Source organism: Chionomys nivalis, chromosome 11, assembly GCF_950005125.1.
Source record: "Chionomys nivalis chromosome 11, mChiNiv1.1, whole genome shotgun sequence".
NCBI classification, from domain to species: domain Eukaryota; kingdom Metazoa; phylum Chordata; class Mammalia; order Rodentia; family Cricetidae; genus Chionomys; species Chionomys nivalis.
The window spans coordinates 14,434,656-14,450,352 of record NC_080096.1 but is presented as its reverse complement, the minus strand read 5'-3'; the positions used below and the strand labels follow the sequence as shown (position 1 = coordinate 14,450,352).

Here is a 15,697-nt window from a genome sequence, read left to right as displayed (position 1 = left end):
ATGGCTGTGGCTCCCATGTGGAGATCAGGGAATAACTTGGAGTTGGTTTTCCTTCCACCACAGCAGACCAAGATATTTAACTCAAGTCATCAGGCTTGGTGGCAAGTGCCTTTCCCCTCTGAGACATCTTACTGCCCTATGCACTATGACTACAGAACCATTTTGATTACTTCCCCCTGGGCCTTTTTTTTTTTTTTTTTTTTTTTTTTAAGCTTTTGAATTGTCCCAAGTGCCTCTTGGCCCAGTGACTTATCTCTACCCTTGGAAAGAACTGTAGGCACAAGTTTCTGTCCTGCAAGCCACTCTTAATATTAATTATAAATGCTCAACCAGTAGCTCAGGCTTGTTACTAGCTAACACATTTTCAATTAACCCATATTTTTATGTATGCTTGCCACGTAGCTTGGTACCTTGTGTCAGTATGGCATCTTGCTTCTCTCTGCATCTGGTCACTTATCCAGACTCTACCCTCCTTCCCAGCATCTTAGTCTGGCTTTCCCACCCAATCTGTTCCTGCCCAACTACAGGCCAGTGAGTTCTTTATTAATTAATGAAAGCAATACATACAGTGTACAGAAGGATTGTCCCACAGCAAAGAACTGTATGAAGACTGGGAAATGAAACCATTGGAAGATAGGTTTACTAATAAGTCAGGGTGGCAGGCAGGCATTTTGTTGTTTGGGTGTTTTGAGACATATATTCCTGGGTGGCCTAGCACTCCCCAATAAAACAGACTGTCTTTGAGCTTGCAGTGATTCTTCTGCCTCTGCCTCCCAGTGCTGGGTCTATAGGCAATAGCCCCTATATCCAGCTTCAGTGTAGTGTTTGCTGCCAGAATGTTAGGCTGTTTATATACTGGGAAGTACTATCTATGTGGCCCTAAGGGTTTTAAAAGATTATTATTATTATTACTATTACTACTACTACTACTGGGAGGCCGAGCATTGGATCCCATTGGAGCTGCAGTGATAGCCAAGTGTGAGTATCCCCACGAGTGTCAGGAACCGAACTGGGGTCCTCAGCAAGAGTTGTGCGTGCTCTTTACTGAGCCATTTCTCCATTCCTGGTCCTAAGGTTCTGAGAGGACTGTAGAGATGCTCGGCCACTCTCAGGTGCTAGCCCTGGAACGCTTTATGTTTGGTACTGTCAGTTTACTCCAGGACCACCACCACCCAGTACACAGGATGAGCTGTCCCAGGAGCCATGGCGTCAGTCAGAACTTCCCGTGTTAAAAGGTTGGCTTCTTAACACTTTATATTTAAAAAATGAGCTCATTTTCCATGATACCCACCAAGAGACGGCCCAGAATGTAGGTTATTCACTTAACAGCCGTGAGCTGGAATGATTGCAGCCCTCCACTACCAACCCATTTCCTGCCAGCCTCCCCTTGTTCGTCTCAGCCTGGAGTTGTGCAACAACCTCACTCCATTTCACCATTCTGGAGCCTTGGATCTGATGGAATTCTTCTGTCAACCCTCTTAATTTGCCTGTTGGTATAAGTCCGTCTTGCTGATAACATACAGTAGTAGGGAACTTGGGAGATGGCTCAGTGGTCAGAAACCAGACAGTTCCATGTGGGTTTCCAAGGCCTATGCAGCCATCAGCAGGCACCTCTGTCAGCATGGATCAACAGCAGAGCCGAGGGCAGAACCAAAGGTGTTCGGTGTGTCCAGGGTACAAAGTAAAGCCCTGTCTTAGCGGCTTCCCTTTCTCAATGTAGGTGTTAGAGAGTGGGTTGAGTACAGCACAGTCTTCCTGTAGGAAATGCATCCCCAGATGCCCAGTCTGTCTCAGCAACCGTTAGGTTCCTGGGAAGACGCCCCCTTCTCAGATCGCTTCCTCTCCGCATTGGCAAACATGGCATCTCTCCTGGGCACTGACTCTACTGGATACTTGGGGTGGAGGAGATGCATCACCCGGCCCCGCAGCCGGCTGGAGAGCAGCTTCCTGCTGATGTGCAGTTACTCCCACTCACATTCGTCAGCTGGCAAGCACACCGCCAGATTCAGAATTTCGAGAAAAGGGGAGATTGTGATAGCAAGCTCCCACCTGTGTGGTTTAGTGATCATCCTTGACTCATCAGGAAATAACCATGGTTTGCAAGGTGAGCACTAACACATTTGGCAATCATGACTCCCGCCCCAGCCTGTCTTTTATTTGACATCCCTCTCCTTGCTTAATATGGGTAAGACCAGGCTTCCTGCACAGGTGAGTCACCCGTCCAGTTGAAATGCTGCTTCTATAACTCCAGAGCGCGTGCCGTTAGGAATGCAGGGTTAGACGCATGACAGATGAGGTAGTGACAACTGCTTCATGTTACAGTTCTCAGTGGGACTTGGTCAGCTTGCCCAGAGATGGCTAGCACCTCCAAAGATTGTCACCTTTGATGGAAACCCTTGAGCATGTAGGGTTTTGTTTGTTTGAATTTTATGTGTATGGGTGTTTTATGTGCCTGTGTGTCTGTGTACCACATGCATGCCTGATGCCCAAAGCAGTCAGAAAACAGTCTTGGATCCCTCTGGAGCTAGACTTCTAGGTGGCTGTGAAATACCCTGTGGGTGCTAGGAATTGAACTTGGGACCTCTTACTCAATGCATCTCTCACCAGCCTATAGGATTATTATTATTATTATTACATTTTGTTCATTATTTGTGCACATGTAAGGTTGTGGGCATTTGAAAGGAAGAGGACAACTTGTTAGGAGTTGTCTTCTTCCACGATGTGGGTCCTGGGAAGTGAACTCAGGTCATCAGCCTTGGCAGCAGGTGCCTTAACTCACTGAGCCATCTTGCCTGGCTTTTCTTTTGTCAGTGCTAGGAACTGAACTCAGCCTTGTGCACGCCTGAGAAATACTCTACCACTGATATCCAGCCATTTTTTCCCTTCTAAAAAAAAAGTTGTATTTATTTGGGGGCTAGTGAGATAGCTCAGCCACTAAGATCATTAGTTGCTCATGCAGAGGACCTGGGTTATGTTCTTAGCACCGACATGGTGGCTCACAACTATATGTAAGTCTAGATTCAGAGGTGTGGGCCCCTCTTCTGTTCTCTGAGGGACCCAGGCATGCATGTGACTAAACATGATGCATCCCTCCATACATGCAGACAAAATACTCATAAATTTGGGTGGAGAAATGGCTAAGTGGTTGCTCTTCCAAAGGACCTGGGTTCAAGTCCTAGCACCCAAAAGCCAACTCAAAACTGTAACTCCAGTTTCAGAGGGTCTAACTCCCTCTTCCGGTTTGTGAGGGTACCAGGCATATATGTGGTGGACAGACATACAAGCCGGCAAAACACCCATACAGATAAAAATAAATAAAATGAAAGAAGAAAGGAATGAACTACCATAGCTCACAATTAAAAATAAATTAGTTTAAATGGAGTAAGTTACTTCAAATATTTCTTTTCTTTTTAAGAGTTGGGACTTAGCCCTTTCATCTTTATGTCTACTGAGTTGCCAAATGGTAAACTGAGTTTGCCACGTTGCTCCTCCTTGGTCCTTGCCTGGAGACTGTCAGCTAGGTCCCTTAGCACTCTGCACAGGTATCACCGGGATTTATTGATTTTACTCACCAGGCCAAATTCAATCCTGGTGCCTCTGGCAGCGCCTTCCAGTCCTCACCTGGCTGTGAGTCAGGGGTGGCAACAACCTTGGAGAGGCCCTGGAGGATTAACGCGATTAAAATGTTTATCCAAGTCCCACTTCAGAGCGAGGAAGCGCCCCATTGTGGGTTAGGTCTCTAAGGATCATACCTCACTGTTGCCTCTGAAAAGGTGCCAGGAGCTCTGTAGAGACGGGATGCCCAGTTCCCGACCTGCCCCTGGGAACTCCTCTGAGGCAGCAAATCCAGGTTCACCTTCTCGCTGGCGGTGTCATCTGCCCGGGTGTCCCGTGAGATGAGGACAGCAGTTACTCCCCCTGGTCCAGGACCCCGGCGTCCTGGATTTCTGTGGTGTGGGGCATCGGCAGTTTCTGATATGTTCTCTCCGCGGACTTCGGGTTTAATACACACCAAGTGCCTGCCTGGCTCGGATTTGTCATTTATTTGGGCCACCTACAGCGCTCCTTGATTGATGGGATCAGAAGGGCCCTCCCTCTGTGCGCGCTGGCTAAATTCACTCACCATTTCCCCATCTAAGTGGATTTCCACGCAGCCTTAAAGACAGGGTCAGCGCTCTGTGCTGGACCCCAGCCGAGCAGCCCAGAGAATCCCTCCACGGGAAGGTAATCCGTGTCACCAAGTCCCCTGCCATTTGCGTGTGAAGGTGTGGAACTGTGTGGTCATGGAGCGGAGCTGGGCCCTGGAGTGGGAGATGGGAGTACCTGGCGAGTCGCGAGGCCCTGAGCTCCGCGGGTCAGGATGGCTTCTCGGAGGAGGAGCGACAAGGAGGACCTTAGCCCCGGGCCGCGGCGTGGGCGGAGCCAGGGACCCTCACAGCCTCTGATTGGGCGACGCAGCCGAGCGGAGCTGCTCCGCTGGCTCCGATTGGCTGGTGAGGCCGGCGCTGCGGCCAGGTGATGCCGAGGATCGGTCCCTGGGCCACGTGGGGGGCGCGGAGGCGGGGGCGGGACGGGCTCGGCTCTGGGGAGGCGCGCAGGCAGCGAGGACTCGAGCTGTGAGACCTGCCAAGAAACGCGACAGCGGTGGTGAGTGCGCGCGGGGACCCTCCGGGCGCGGGTCGGGTCGGAGGGGTCTCCCAGAAACGAGCCACACCACCTCCCGCCACGAGCTGTTGTCATCATCCCAGCCCTCGTCTCCATCCCTTCCTTCCTGGCGCCGGGGCACCTGAGTTCCCCAAAAACCTAATGTGGGGACTGTGACGTTCGGGAGGTCGCTGTCAACGCTCGCACGCGCTCCGCACCTCTGCGCGCGACCGTGTCGGTGTTTTCCGCATCCAGCCAGCGTGCTCTGCGCGTTCAGATAGATTATCGGGAGGAACAGAGGCTGATGAACAGCTACCAGGACGTGGCTGCCTTCGCGGTCCCCTCCACAGCTGAGATCCTGGAGGTTGGCAGGACAAGGTCGCACCAACTAACCCTGCTGAACCCAGTCCTGTCCCTGGTTGCCCGGGTCCAGAACTCGTGGGGGGGCGGGGAGCGTGGGCGCAGGGGATCAGGGGTGTGATGGGCTTGGGAGAAGGAGTTCTGCCTTTCTAAACAGTTCTGTCCCCAGCTCCTGAGTTGGTACGGACTATGCGACTCTACTACTGGCTGCTGTTCCTGCGGCACCTATTCCTGCGCAGACCCAGATTCAGTGTGTGCCAAGGATGGACGCCTGCCTGGGGGACCCATAGACTCTAGGCAGAAGGGCACTGCCATGCCTAGGCAGAGAGTCTTGGGTTTGCCAGCTCCCTATCCTGTGCTCTGTGTCTTTGGTCAAGTAGCTGGGATCTGCAGGCAGGGTTGTCTCCCCAGTAGCCTGGGGGGATGGGTAGTTACGCTTTAAGGTGTAGAGGGACCTGTGATTAGATGTGCAGTCAGCCTAGCCAGTTCCCAGCTCCTAAGCAGAACCACCCAGAAAACAGAAGCTCAGCGCCATCCCAAATGTGTCTTTCTGTGGGAAGGTCCTGGCCCAGAAGATCACTGTGAAAAACTTTGATTCGATTCAAAGAGATGAGCTGGGTGTGCAGTTGTTACCTCGTCTCACACACACACACACACACGAGACAACAAGCGGATCTCTGTGTGAAAGTATGAGGTGCCCTAACCCTTGGTTCTTTATCCCTCCTTTCCCTGGTGCTTGCTGGGCCCTGTGGCCCAGGCAGGGCATGAAGGGCTCTTGACAGCTCTTTGTCTCTTTTGTGGTTGCTTTTCTTCTCACCCGGTTCCTCCTCCCCGCATCCCCCTTCCTTGTGTATCTCATTGCTTGCCGTGTGTCTTGTGGTCTTCGCCTCCTCTGCCTACAAGGGTGATGGGAAAGTGAAAAAGCACTTCACTGCCTCCCGGTAACCCGGTCCCCCCGCTGGGAAGGGGCGGGCAACCCGTGGCAGGTGGAGTGTGGTTTGCTTTCCGCAAACATCAGATGTGCCTTTGGGACAGGCGACTGGAAAATGAGCAGGATTAGAAAGGGGGTCAGAACCCAGGTTGGCAGCAGCCTCACTGAGGCCTAAGTGGGCTCTAAGGGAGGCTGCAGCCTTTATTTCCCGCTCTTCCTGGCTGGCCTCTGGCTTGAAGGTCACTGTCAGTCAGAGATGGAGGGCCTCTCCTGGGTTCTAAGAGGGTCAATTTTAAGGCAGCCAAGTCCCTCCCTTTCCAAGCACACCTGATACTCTGGCACACCCAGGCCACGCTACTAACCCCTGGTCTCTCCAGGGGAGTCAAAGCCTCTAGCCAGCCTTCTTAGCCTACTCCCAGTGGTGGTGAGGGTCTCCAGTTCAAAAGTCTTGAAAGCGCTAGAGTTTACTGTCTTCCCAAGCTCCCTTCCCAACTGCGGCTCGGGACCTCGTCTCCTGTGCCATGTCAGGTTGGCATCATGCCAGGCACTTCACTAATTACACAAGGCTTGCAGGTGAGGAAGTGAGGGCACAGAGAGGTAGGGCAGCTGGCCCAAAGCCACGCAGACCTTGCACCCAGACTTCTCTGACTCAAGTCAGTAATTGCAAAAAGGTTGGTGTGAATGTGAGAGAGGGGAGTGTCTTATGTTGTCCAGGGGTGGGGGGAGCTGAGTCTGCGGATTCTGCCCTGCATAGCGGTCCGTTATTCGTCTGTCCCACATGACTCCCCCTCCCTCCCAATGGGTCTGGCCAAGGGTCCCGAAAAAAAACACAACAGGGGCAAAGCAGGAGTGCTGTTTGTCAGTCTCCTGGGCAACTGTCCATCTTCTCCACATCCCACTAAGTACCCGTGCCCCATTTACGTGGATCGTGGTTTTCCTGCCCTGCAAAGAAAGGGCTTTGGGACTCAGGAAGGGACTGGAATCAGGCGTGACAAATGCGCCAGCAGCCTTTAAAACGGGTTCCTGGCATCATCAATGCCAGCCATGCAGCTCACCACCGCCCGTGCCCTGCTGCTGCCCCAGGGCCTGCTATGGTTCCCCATCGTCCACAGCCTAAGTCTCATACTTAAGGCTGCTCCTGAGTCGGATGCAGCCAGCTGTTTTGGCAGTCCGCTGCAGGGCTTCCCTTCTTCCTGCTGCTGCTGCTGCTCCACTCTTCAGTGGACTCTTCCCATACCATTTGGCTTTTCCTAGAACACCTTTCTTTTTTCCTCTTTCACTTCTAATCAATCCCTCCCCAAACCGCCTGCCAGTGCAGTTTTCAGCCACAGAGGAGCCTCCAACCCCATCTGTCACACTTCTCCATTTTGCCACCGTCTCACCTGTTCGGGGCTTTTTATTTCGTTTCCCGCCTTGCCCCCGCCCAAGACCGCTGTTCTCAGAAGCAGGCAGTTTGTCTTTTGTCTCTCTGTCCTGGGCCCAGGATATTGATGGGCACGTAGCAGGCCCTCAGTGAGGATTTGTTGGTTGGCTGAATGGATGAATGAGTGTTGGAGCAAGCAAATGAATGAACACACCAGCCCCTGAGAGGGAGCCTTCAACCTTCCTGCCTGAAAACCAACCTCTGCCCTGCCCTTTGTAGCCTTCTCTCCGTGGAGCTCGAAGCTGGGCATGCTGGGGACGATGCAGAGGGCTGGGGCCGGGGCCCGCAGGGCCTCCGACTGTGGGCCTATACCTTACCGGCCCAGGTGCATTGCCAAGCTTGCCCAGGTGGGTGGGTGTCCATCTTGTGTGCTCTGGAAGACAGGTGTGGGGTGGCTGCTCCCTGGGGTTGGGGAGGACCTGGGGCCCAAGGACCTAACTCCATCTCCTATGGAGTGGATGATGCGTGTACGTGAACATTGGTGTAAGTGAGAAGAGGCCCATGTGACCTGACCAGGGTCTCCTGCTGAAAACATTAACAAAGACCACTGGCCTCCGAGGACAGTGCTTGGTCACTGCCCACAGCTTTTCTGCAGGGCAGAGTGCTGTGTGCGCTGGAGTCATGGCCCTTACTCCTTGTCTTGCTTCTCCCCGTCACCACCAGTATGTGGGATCCTTTCCTGTGGATGACTTGGATACACAGGAGGGTGTGTACCTTGTGCAGCAGCAGCTGTGGGCACTGCAGGTGAGGGTCTTGGGGGGCACAACCCAGAGCTGCGCACTGTGAATATCAGCCTTGGATGGAGCCCCGAGGCCAGTCTCCCCTCACCCCCACATCGTCCAGATGGACACATGGGGGGCCAAGGGAGCACGATGGGACCAAAGGTCTTCTGAGAGGTCCCAGGACTCTTCCTGCATGCCTGGGGACCCATGACCCACACACAGGTCATAGCATGACTGTCACCCAGGTCTCCGTCCCAGGGCAGGGGTGTTGGAACTGGCTGAGCAGCCTTGATGAAGGGCGCTGTGGCGGGTCTGCGTTGGGCCAGAACTAGGAAGTGACACCCACGTTTGCCAACTCTCGTCCCCTCAGGACTGTTCCCGACGCCGCGCTGTCATCCTGAAATTCAGCCTTCAGGGTCTCAAGGTCTACAGTGGGGAAGGCGAGGTAGGAGGAGTAGAGGGGCCCCAGTGGTGAGGGCCACACTGGTCTTCTTACAGTTTGCCTTATGCCCCCCCAGGACACGCTCAGACAGCAATTGCTTGCCTAGCCCTCCAGAATCTTCTCTAGAAGCCACTTCCTGTCCTAAATATCAGGGACAAACACCCCATGAGATTTTTCCAAGTGCCTGGCCCAGCATTGGCTGGTGGCTGTGGACAGCCATGGGCTAGAAATGACAGGGAGCTCTTGCATGCTTGCCTGCCCCTCCCTGGCTTCCCACTGTACAACCAACATGGCTGCCCACTGACTGCCAGGCCAGATTATGCAACCCACAGCTGCAGGCTTCTTCTAGAAAGCCCAGTGCTGGGTGTGGCAATGCTCGGGAGTCCTACACCAGGGGCCTGAGGCATTGCTACTATCTGATGTGATAGCAAGAGACACTCAGGGGACTGCCCTCCTATGGAGAGGAGAGTGAGCGGCAGAGCTGGGAGTTGAACTCCAAGCGGCCTACCCCAGGTACCAGCGCAGAACCCCAGGGCCTGCTGCCACAGCCTGTGTGTGGTTCCAGCCAGAGATCGCTGGGTCACTGTTCTGTCCCTTGGTTCCTTAACTTGGGGTGACCATCCCGACCTATCTGTCTGCAACACGCCCAGAGCTATGAACGCTGAGGGCTGGGGCTTGGCAGACCTCTGGGAAAGAAGGATCTCTTCGCCCCAGGAGGTGGGTGGCCTATGCCAGACGTGTGAGGCCCTCAGGCCACTGCCACACAGGTGAGTGCGGCCTGTTGTCACCACGATGCCTCACAGGTGCTCCTGATGGCCCATGCCCTGAAGCGCATCCTCTATGCCACCTGGTGCCCAGCTGCCTGTCAGTTTGCTTTTGTTGCCCGGAACCCACGCAGCCCAGCCAGCAAGCTTTTTTGCCACCTCTTTGTGGGGAGCCAGCCTGGAGAGGTACCTGAGACCCAGGGGGTAGTGTGCCTTGAGGGGACTGTGCTGTCATCAGGTGGCAGTGGTGAATCCGTGCCTCCCCACCCTGGCTTTTGGCTCTTCCCTCCTAGGACCGTGTGTGGTAACATTCCCTGGACTAGCCGGGACTTTTCTCTGCTGTAGGGTCCCCACCTTCCCTCACCCTGGCTAGTTCCCACCACCCTTCAAAGCCCAGCCCACCGGAACGTAACATGATCCACACTCCAGCAAGGGGCTGTCCCTGATGACAAGACCCTTGAGTCCTTTAATAGCAGAGGCTTGCTCCAGGTTTTGAGCTGTCCCTAGGTGACCCTGAGTAGCATACGGGGTGGGTCATAGGCAGGTGTACTAGAGGGCGTGGTCACTGTGAATGTCAGATCTGTGGCAGCCTGTCATTTAGTGAGTTCCAGCATTTGGCCTCCCCTCTGGATGTGGACCCTGGGTGGCAGGTGGCTGAAGCTGAGGGTTCCACCATCCTGGGTCTGGATTTTGTGAGTGAGTGAGGGGTTGCACGTTCAGGCCCCAAACAGTGCCCCATCTCATTAACTCCTCAGAGGATCGTGGGGAGGCGAGGATGAAGCAACAGGCACAGGGGCGCCTTGCTGTACCCTGAGCCACCCAACAGCTCCTAATTGAGAGCGCCGGGGCCAAGGCTGTTAGCTGATCCTTCTCGGGGGTGTTGAGGGTCTGAGCACTGGGAGGATGTTGAGTGTGGTGTAGGCGTGCAAGCGGGCCCAGGGTTGTGCTCTCTACTCCCAGCTTGATGCCCGGCACAAAGTGACTTGGTAGTAAACAGACTAGAGAGAGCTGGTAGCTGGCAGAGGCTGCCTGGGGTGGGATTTTGAGCGCTAAGTAGGAGTTTTCCCTGGAAGTCCTGGGAGTGGCACCTGAAGCCAGGGGGGCATTTGCAGCTCTGAAGAGTGGGCTGGTGCGTGGGGGGCTTCCAGGATGCTGCTGCAGCTGAGCCCACCCCTCCTGTCCTAGGTCCAGATCCTGTACCTGCTGCTCTGCCGTTCCTTCCAGCTTGCTTACCTCCTGCAACACCCGGAGGAGAGGGCGCAGCCTGAGCCCTGCCTGCCAACGGGGGACATGTCCCTGAAGCCACTCTGCAGCCCTGGGGCACCCCCTGCCCTAGTGCGAGAGCCCTTCAGCCGGGGTCAGCTATCACAGAACGTCCATGCCCTGGTTTCCTTCCGTCGAGTTCCTGCAGAAGGGCTACTGGGCAGTAGTGGGGTATGCAGCACCCCAGTCAGGAGGTGGATGGGGGAAGGATCAGGGGCTTGGAGGTTATGTTGGAGGGGTGGGCTTCTTGCAGAGTTCACCTGGGCTCGAAGAGACGGGTCTGAATCTGCCTGCCCACGGGCCCCTCTTGGTGCCCTAGAAGGAGCTGCCAGAGCCCGAGGGCCGTGGTGGCAGCCGTCACACTCGCCTGGGGAACCCCTACTGCTCTCCCACACTGGTGCGCAAGAAGGCCATTCGCAGCAAGGTGATCCGCTCTGGGGCCTATCGAGGTTGCACCTATGAGACTCAGCTCCAGCTATCAGCACGGGAGGCCTGTGAGTTGGAGGAGGTTGGCTGGCTGGCTAGTGGACTTGGCAGGGCGCAGGGTTCATGCATAATTTTTTTGAGGCTGTGGCCTCACCCCCTAGTACCCACCTTCCTCCCCTGATTGCCTGTGCATCAGGCTTGAGGCAACTAAACATTTGTATATGGACTTTAGCTGGTGAGCATAGGGTTTCTGGTGGGGGGGGCAGCGATGGGGGGGTGTGGTAGAGGATCAGGTCTGGCATTGAGAGGGTCCTCCGTGCTCCTTCTGATCTCTGTGGTCTCCGCAGTTCCTGCTGCCTGGGAGGCATGGCCCCGCAGCCCTGGCAGTCCCTCGTGCCTGGTGGAGAATGAGGGTAGCCTGACTGAGAACATCTGGGCCTTTGCTGGGCTCTCCAGGTAAGGGAGCTCTGTCCCTTGGGTTGGGTATAGAAATGTGAGGCCGGCCCCTGTCGTGTGTGCATGGGGCACATAGATAGAGTGTATGGGCCTTGACTGGGGGGTATGGGATGCTTCCAGCTAGGTGACCTCAGGTCATGGTCTTTTTCTACCTGAACCTCAGTTTTCCAGAACTTAAAATGGGAGAGGAACAAGACACAGTGTCTAGCCTGTCCCTGCCAGCCTTCCCGAGGTTCCTCAGACCTCTCCTGACCAGGGCCTTGAAGTCAGCAAGTCAGGTCCCCAGAAGGCCTTGAGTTCCTTCGAATTCTGTTCACGGAGTGGCTGGCTGATCTGATCCAGAACGTCTGAGAGCACACATCAGTCCTCTGTCACCACGGTCAAGCTCTTGGGGCTAGTATGTCCCTGCTCAGGACAACAGTCTGGAGTCTGGGGTCAGACTGGTGGTCTTAACCTTGACTCCGTCCCCCTAGGTCCTGTGCTCTTGCCCTGCTGCGGAGAGATGTGCATGGGGCCTTCCTCCTGTGGCCAGAGCCAGGGACCACTGATCAGTGGAGCCTGTCTGTACGGACCCAGTGTGGCGTGGTGCCTCACCAGGTCTTCCGGAACCACCTGGGCCGGTACTGCCTAGAGGTGAGACTGTGGGGTTCCCCTAAGGGGCTTCCAGTTCCACCCCTGTGCTGGCTCCATCCCTTGTTATGCTTACTCTGCCCTGTTCCAGCCTCTGAGCTCCTGAGCCCAGCTCACTTCATCCTGCCTGCCCACTGGGTGCTCTCTGGCCCCACCCCTTCTCCTAGTCCACTCCCTGTCCCCTTGGTCCTGCTGGTTCTACTTCTGTTCTTTTGGGGTTTTGTTGTTGTTGTTTTGTTTCAAGACAGGGTTTCTCTGTATAACTCTGCTTGTCCTGGAACTCACTCTGTAGATTAGGCTGACCACAAATTCACAGATCCTCCTGCATCTGTGCTGGGAGTAAAGGCGTGGGCCACCACAACAGCCCTTACTTTCATTCTTTCTGGCTTGGTGCTGACCACAGAGATCAAGGAGAATCTCTGAGGTTCCTGACCACTGAGGTCCTCCCATCTAGAGGTGTCTTTCAGAGATTACCTCCAGTAGAGCTGGACTTAAATGCACACAGCTTCTGAGTCTCTGGTCTGATTCCAGGACTGGGCTGGGAAGGCTTTTACATGGCGTCTGTACTTCCAAGCCAAATGCCTCAGTCCTGCCCAGGCTGGGAAGAATAGGAAATGGTGACTGGTCCCGTGGTCACTGCGCATTCCGCCTTTCCAAATGTATCCCTCCCCATGATGGGAGACCAGGGAGGTGCTGATCTATGGCATGAAAACCGTGGGGCAGGGAATAGAGCTAAAGACCTTTCCTCCCCAGCACCTGCCAGCAGAGTTCCCCAGCCTGGAGGCCCTGGTGGAGAGCCACGCCGGGATGGAGCGCAGCCTATTCTGCCCACTCAGTATGGGCCGTCTGAACCCCATCTATGAAGAGCAGGACTGTGGTCCTGAGGGCAGACTCCCACGGACTCTGCGGCCCCTCAGCCACGCCAAGTCTGAGGCAGAACTGCAAGGCCTGGGCTAGGACGCAAGGCCTCAATCCCCTGTGGGCCTGGCCTTGCCTTGGCCCCTGGGCTACGGCAGCCACTCTGCCCTTCTTGTACCCCACTCACTGGTCAGCAGCTTCAAACAGGTCCATCTGCCCCTTGATCAGTCTTCCATCACTTCACTGCCCATGGGAGGGGAGCCCTGAGGTTGGAGCTGGAGATAACAGGGCTTCTCGCAGGACCTGGGGCCAGCTGAGACGTCAGGATGAGCAAGCAGGTAGACCCAAGGGTTGGTAACTCTTGGTGACTTTGGGCGGTAGCTACTGCCAGGTTCCCACTGTCCTCCTTGTGCAGAGGCTTTCCCAGCTGCCCTGACTGGAGGAAGCTAAGCCTCCGCTGGACAGGGAAGCCCAGAGAACTCCCATAAGGAACCAGATGCTCAGGGAGTTGGAGGTTTGCCATCCTTAGCTCACTTCCCGGGGTCAGTGCACGGAGTGGGGCCCGCAGTGAGCAAATTGCAGTCAGTTTGGTAACTGCTTTAGGAAGCCAGCAGATGCTGGCCATTGGGCGTGGCTGGCACTGGTCACCTCATTGGTAAGTTAGCCCCACTTGCAATGGAGAAGTAGAATTAACCCAAACCCCACAGAGGGGGTGTGGCCTGAGCAGTGGGAGATCCAGGGACCCATTCTAGAGGAAGGCAGTGGCAAATCCAGGTGTCCCTCATGTCAGCTCAGCAGAATATATGAATCTACCCAAAAGAACAGACTTCTTAGCCAGGAGGTGGTCACACACCCCTCTAATCCCAGCACTCGGGAGGCAGAGGTGAGTTTTGAGGTCAACCTGGTCTACAGATGAGTTCCAGGACAGACAGAGAAACTGTCTTAAAAAAACAATAAACAGACTTCTTTTGGAAGCAGAGGTAGAGGCACAGATGGGAGAGGATGTTTGTGTTCAGTGCTTTGGGGGCCACAGGTTTGGGGTTTTGGATCCCAAGGGAAGGGGGCAGCCTCTACAGAACAGAGAGCGGCCGAACCTGATAACAAGAGGCAGGCCAGGCCTGGCACTTCCGCCTTCTAGCACCCACCCACACACATCCACATACTAGGATAAGCTAAGGCCATTGTCATTTCTTTCGAGTGACATGTCTCGTGAGGGATGGAGAGAATGGTGCCTGTGGGAACCTTTCAGAGGGATAACACCATGCCCCGACTGGATGTGGGTGGTATTCCTTCCATGGCCATTTCCCCTGGCATCCCCCACTCTGAGTAGGGGCCTGGTCCCCAGGAGGAGCAGAGGGATTAGCATATCCTGTGCCTAGGATTTCAACCCCAGAAAGTTCCACCTAAGGAAAGCGGGTGACTAACTGACCCAGACTTTAGATCAGCTCTCACCCCCAGGGGGTGTGTGCACAGCGTGAGTCACTGCTGTAGGCCATACCAGGGGATATTCAACACATCCAAAAGGACAGGCCTTCTCCATACCCCTTAACACTTCTTCCAGAGCTTTTCCTGATCCCATGGTACAGACCGCACAGTTTGGAGCCCATGTGTTCGAACTGTGTCTTAATTACAGACCATAGTTCTGTCTTTATTCAAATATCACCGAGCCCCCACTGTGTGGACTTCGAGAGAAATAAAACACATTTCTTCATGGTTTATTGCAGTTCCTTGAGTGGCTAGATCTTCACTGACCTTTTCTTGTTTTGCTTTTCTTTGCCAAACTTACTGCAGATGGTATGGGGTGGTGAGCCTAACCGAGGTCCTGGCCACCAGGGTCCAGAAAGAAACGGAAGGGAGAGGTGGGGCTTGGTGGAGAGATCTTCTAAGAAAAAGACCCAAGGGCCAGTGAGAAGGCTCACTGCTTTCTGTCGAACCTGCTGACCTGAGTTTGATCCATTGGGCCCACATGGGGGAAGGAGAGAACCATTTCCTGCAAGTTGTCCTCTGGCCTCCACAGTCGGTGTGCGTTTGTGCATTCATGCAGCTGCACCCACGTGCAAACACACACGCACACACTTAAAAAAAATAAGACTGTGCTGCTAACCCAGGCTTGCTTACTGCCCCAGTAACGCAGAGCAGACCATTTGCACAGCCTAGGCCTGCCTAAACCTGATCTGAGCTCCAGTTAGACCTAAGATACCTGTCCTGAGTCCCTGCAACTGAATTAGTAGTTCATTCGTAGTCACTTTGGTGTGTGTGCGTGTGCGTGCGTGCGTATGTTTCCCTTCCAATGTTAGTTTTCCCTACTAGTCTGCAAGAGGGCTGCCTTCCCAGCGTCTGCCATATGACTGACATCATGGTATTTCTGCAGAGGAACCCACAGGAGCATTGCAGCTGGGTAGGTGGTTGGTGACTTAAACTGGGCCAGGAGATTGGGCTCTGTGGTCTTTCCAACAGAAATACTACCTCCTAAAGTTTTTGTCTTTTTAATTGTTTTTTTTTTTTTTTTTAAGTACATTTATGCTGGGAAGTGGTGGCTGAGAGTTCCAGGCCAGCCTGGTCTACAAAAGCGAGTTCCAGGACAGCCACGACAACACAGAGAAACCCTGTCTCGAAAAACCAACCTCCCCCAAAAGGCCCCCAAAACATTTATTTATGTATGTGGACCCCTTGTAAGTCAATTCTCTCCGTGTGGGTCCCAGGGGCCCCATCAGGCTGGGCAGCAAGCGCCTTTCACTAGTTGAGCCATCTCGCTGGTCCAGTTTTCGTGTCTTTTAA

The 15,697-nt window shown here is 54.5% G+C and overlaps 1 protein-coding gene across 5 annotated transcripts; it reads left to right on the top strand.

The window, feature by feature from the left end:
- The first annotated feature begins 4,564 nt into the window (after window positions 1–4,564).
- Window positions 4,565–14,623, top strand: Sh2d5 (SH2 domain containing 5). Of its 5 annotated transcripts, XM_057785226.1 has the most exons (11): window positions 4,597–4,647; window positions 4,749–5,022; window positions 7,578–7,683; window positions 8,022–8,102; window positions 8,451–8,525; window positions 9,326–9,472; window positions 10,472–10,720; window positions 10,869–11,043; window positions 11,323–11,431; window positions 11,905–12,064; window positions 12,815–14,623. In XM_057785226.1, the coding sequence occupies exons 2-11, from the start codon at window positions 4,949–4,951 to the stop codon at window positions 13,016–13,018; spliced, it is 1,380 nt and encodes a 459-aa protein (XP_057641209.1). In that variant the 5' UTR covers window positions 4,597–4,647; window positions 4,749–4,948; the 3' UTR covers window positions 13,019–14,623. The 5 variants fall into 5 exon arrangements, with proteins under 5 accessions (XP_057641211.1, XP_057641210.1, XP_057641213.1 ...); XM_057785228.1 differs by lacking the exon at window positions 4,749–5,022 and having other exon boundaries at window positions 4,565–4,647; window positions 7,578–7,705; XM_057785227.1 differs by having other exon boundaries at window positions 4,575–5,022; window positions 10,872–11,043.
- Window positions 14,624–15,697: the final 1,074 nt, after the last annotated feature.

What these genes read in the sequence shown, in the direction of transcription:
- Sh2d5 (XM_057785226.1), top strand. Translation starts at nt 4,949, where the DNA reads ATGAACAGCTACCAGGACGTGGCTGCCTTCGCGGTCCCCTCCACAGCT. An exon ending in TCTACAGTGGGGAAGGCGAG is followed by an intron (nt 8,526 to 9,325) that starts GTAGGAGGAGTA and finishes GATGCCTCACAG; the next exon opens with GTGCTCCTGATGGCCCATGC. An exon ending in GCCTTTGCTGGGCTCTCCAG is followed by an intron (nt 11,432 to 11,904) that starts GTAAGGGAGCTC and finishes CCGTCCCCCTAG; the next exon opens with GTCCTGTGCTCTTGCCCTGC.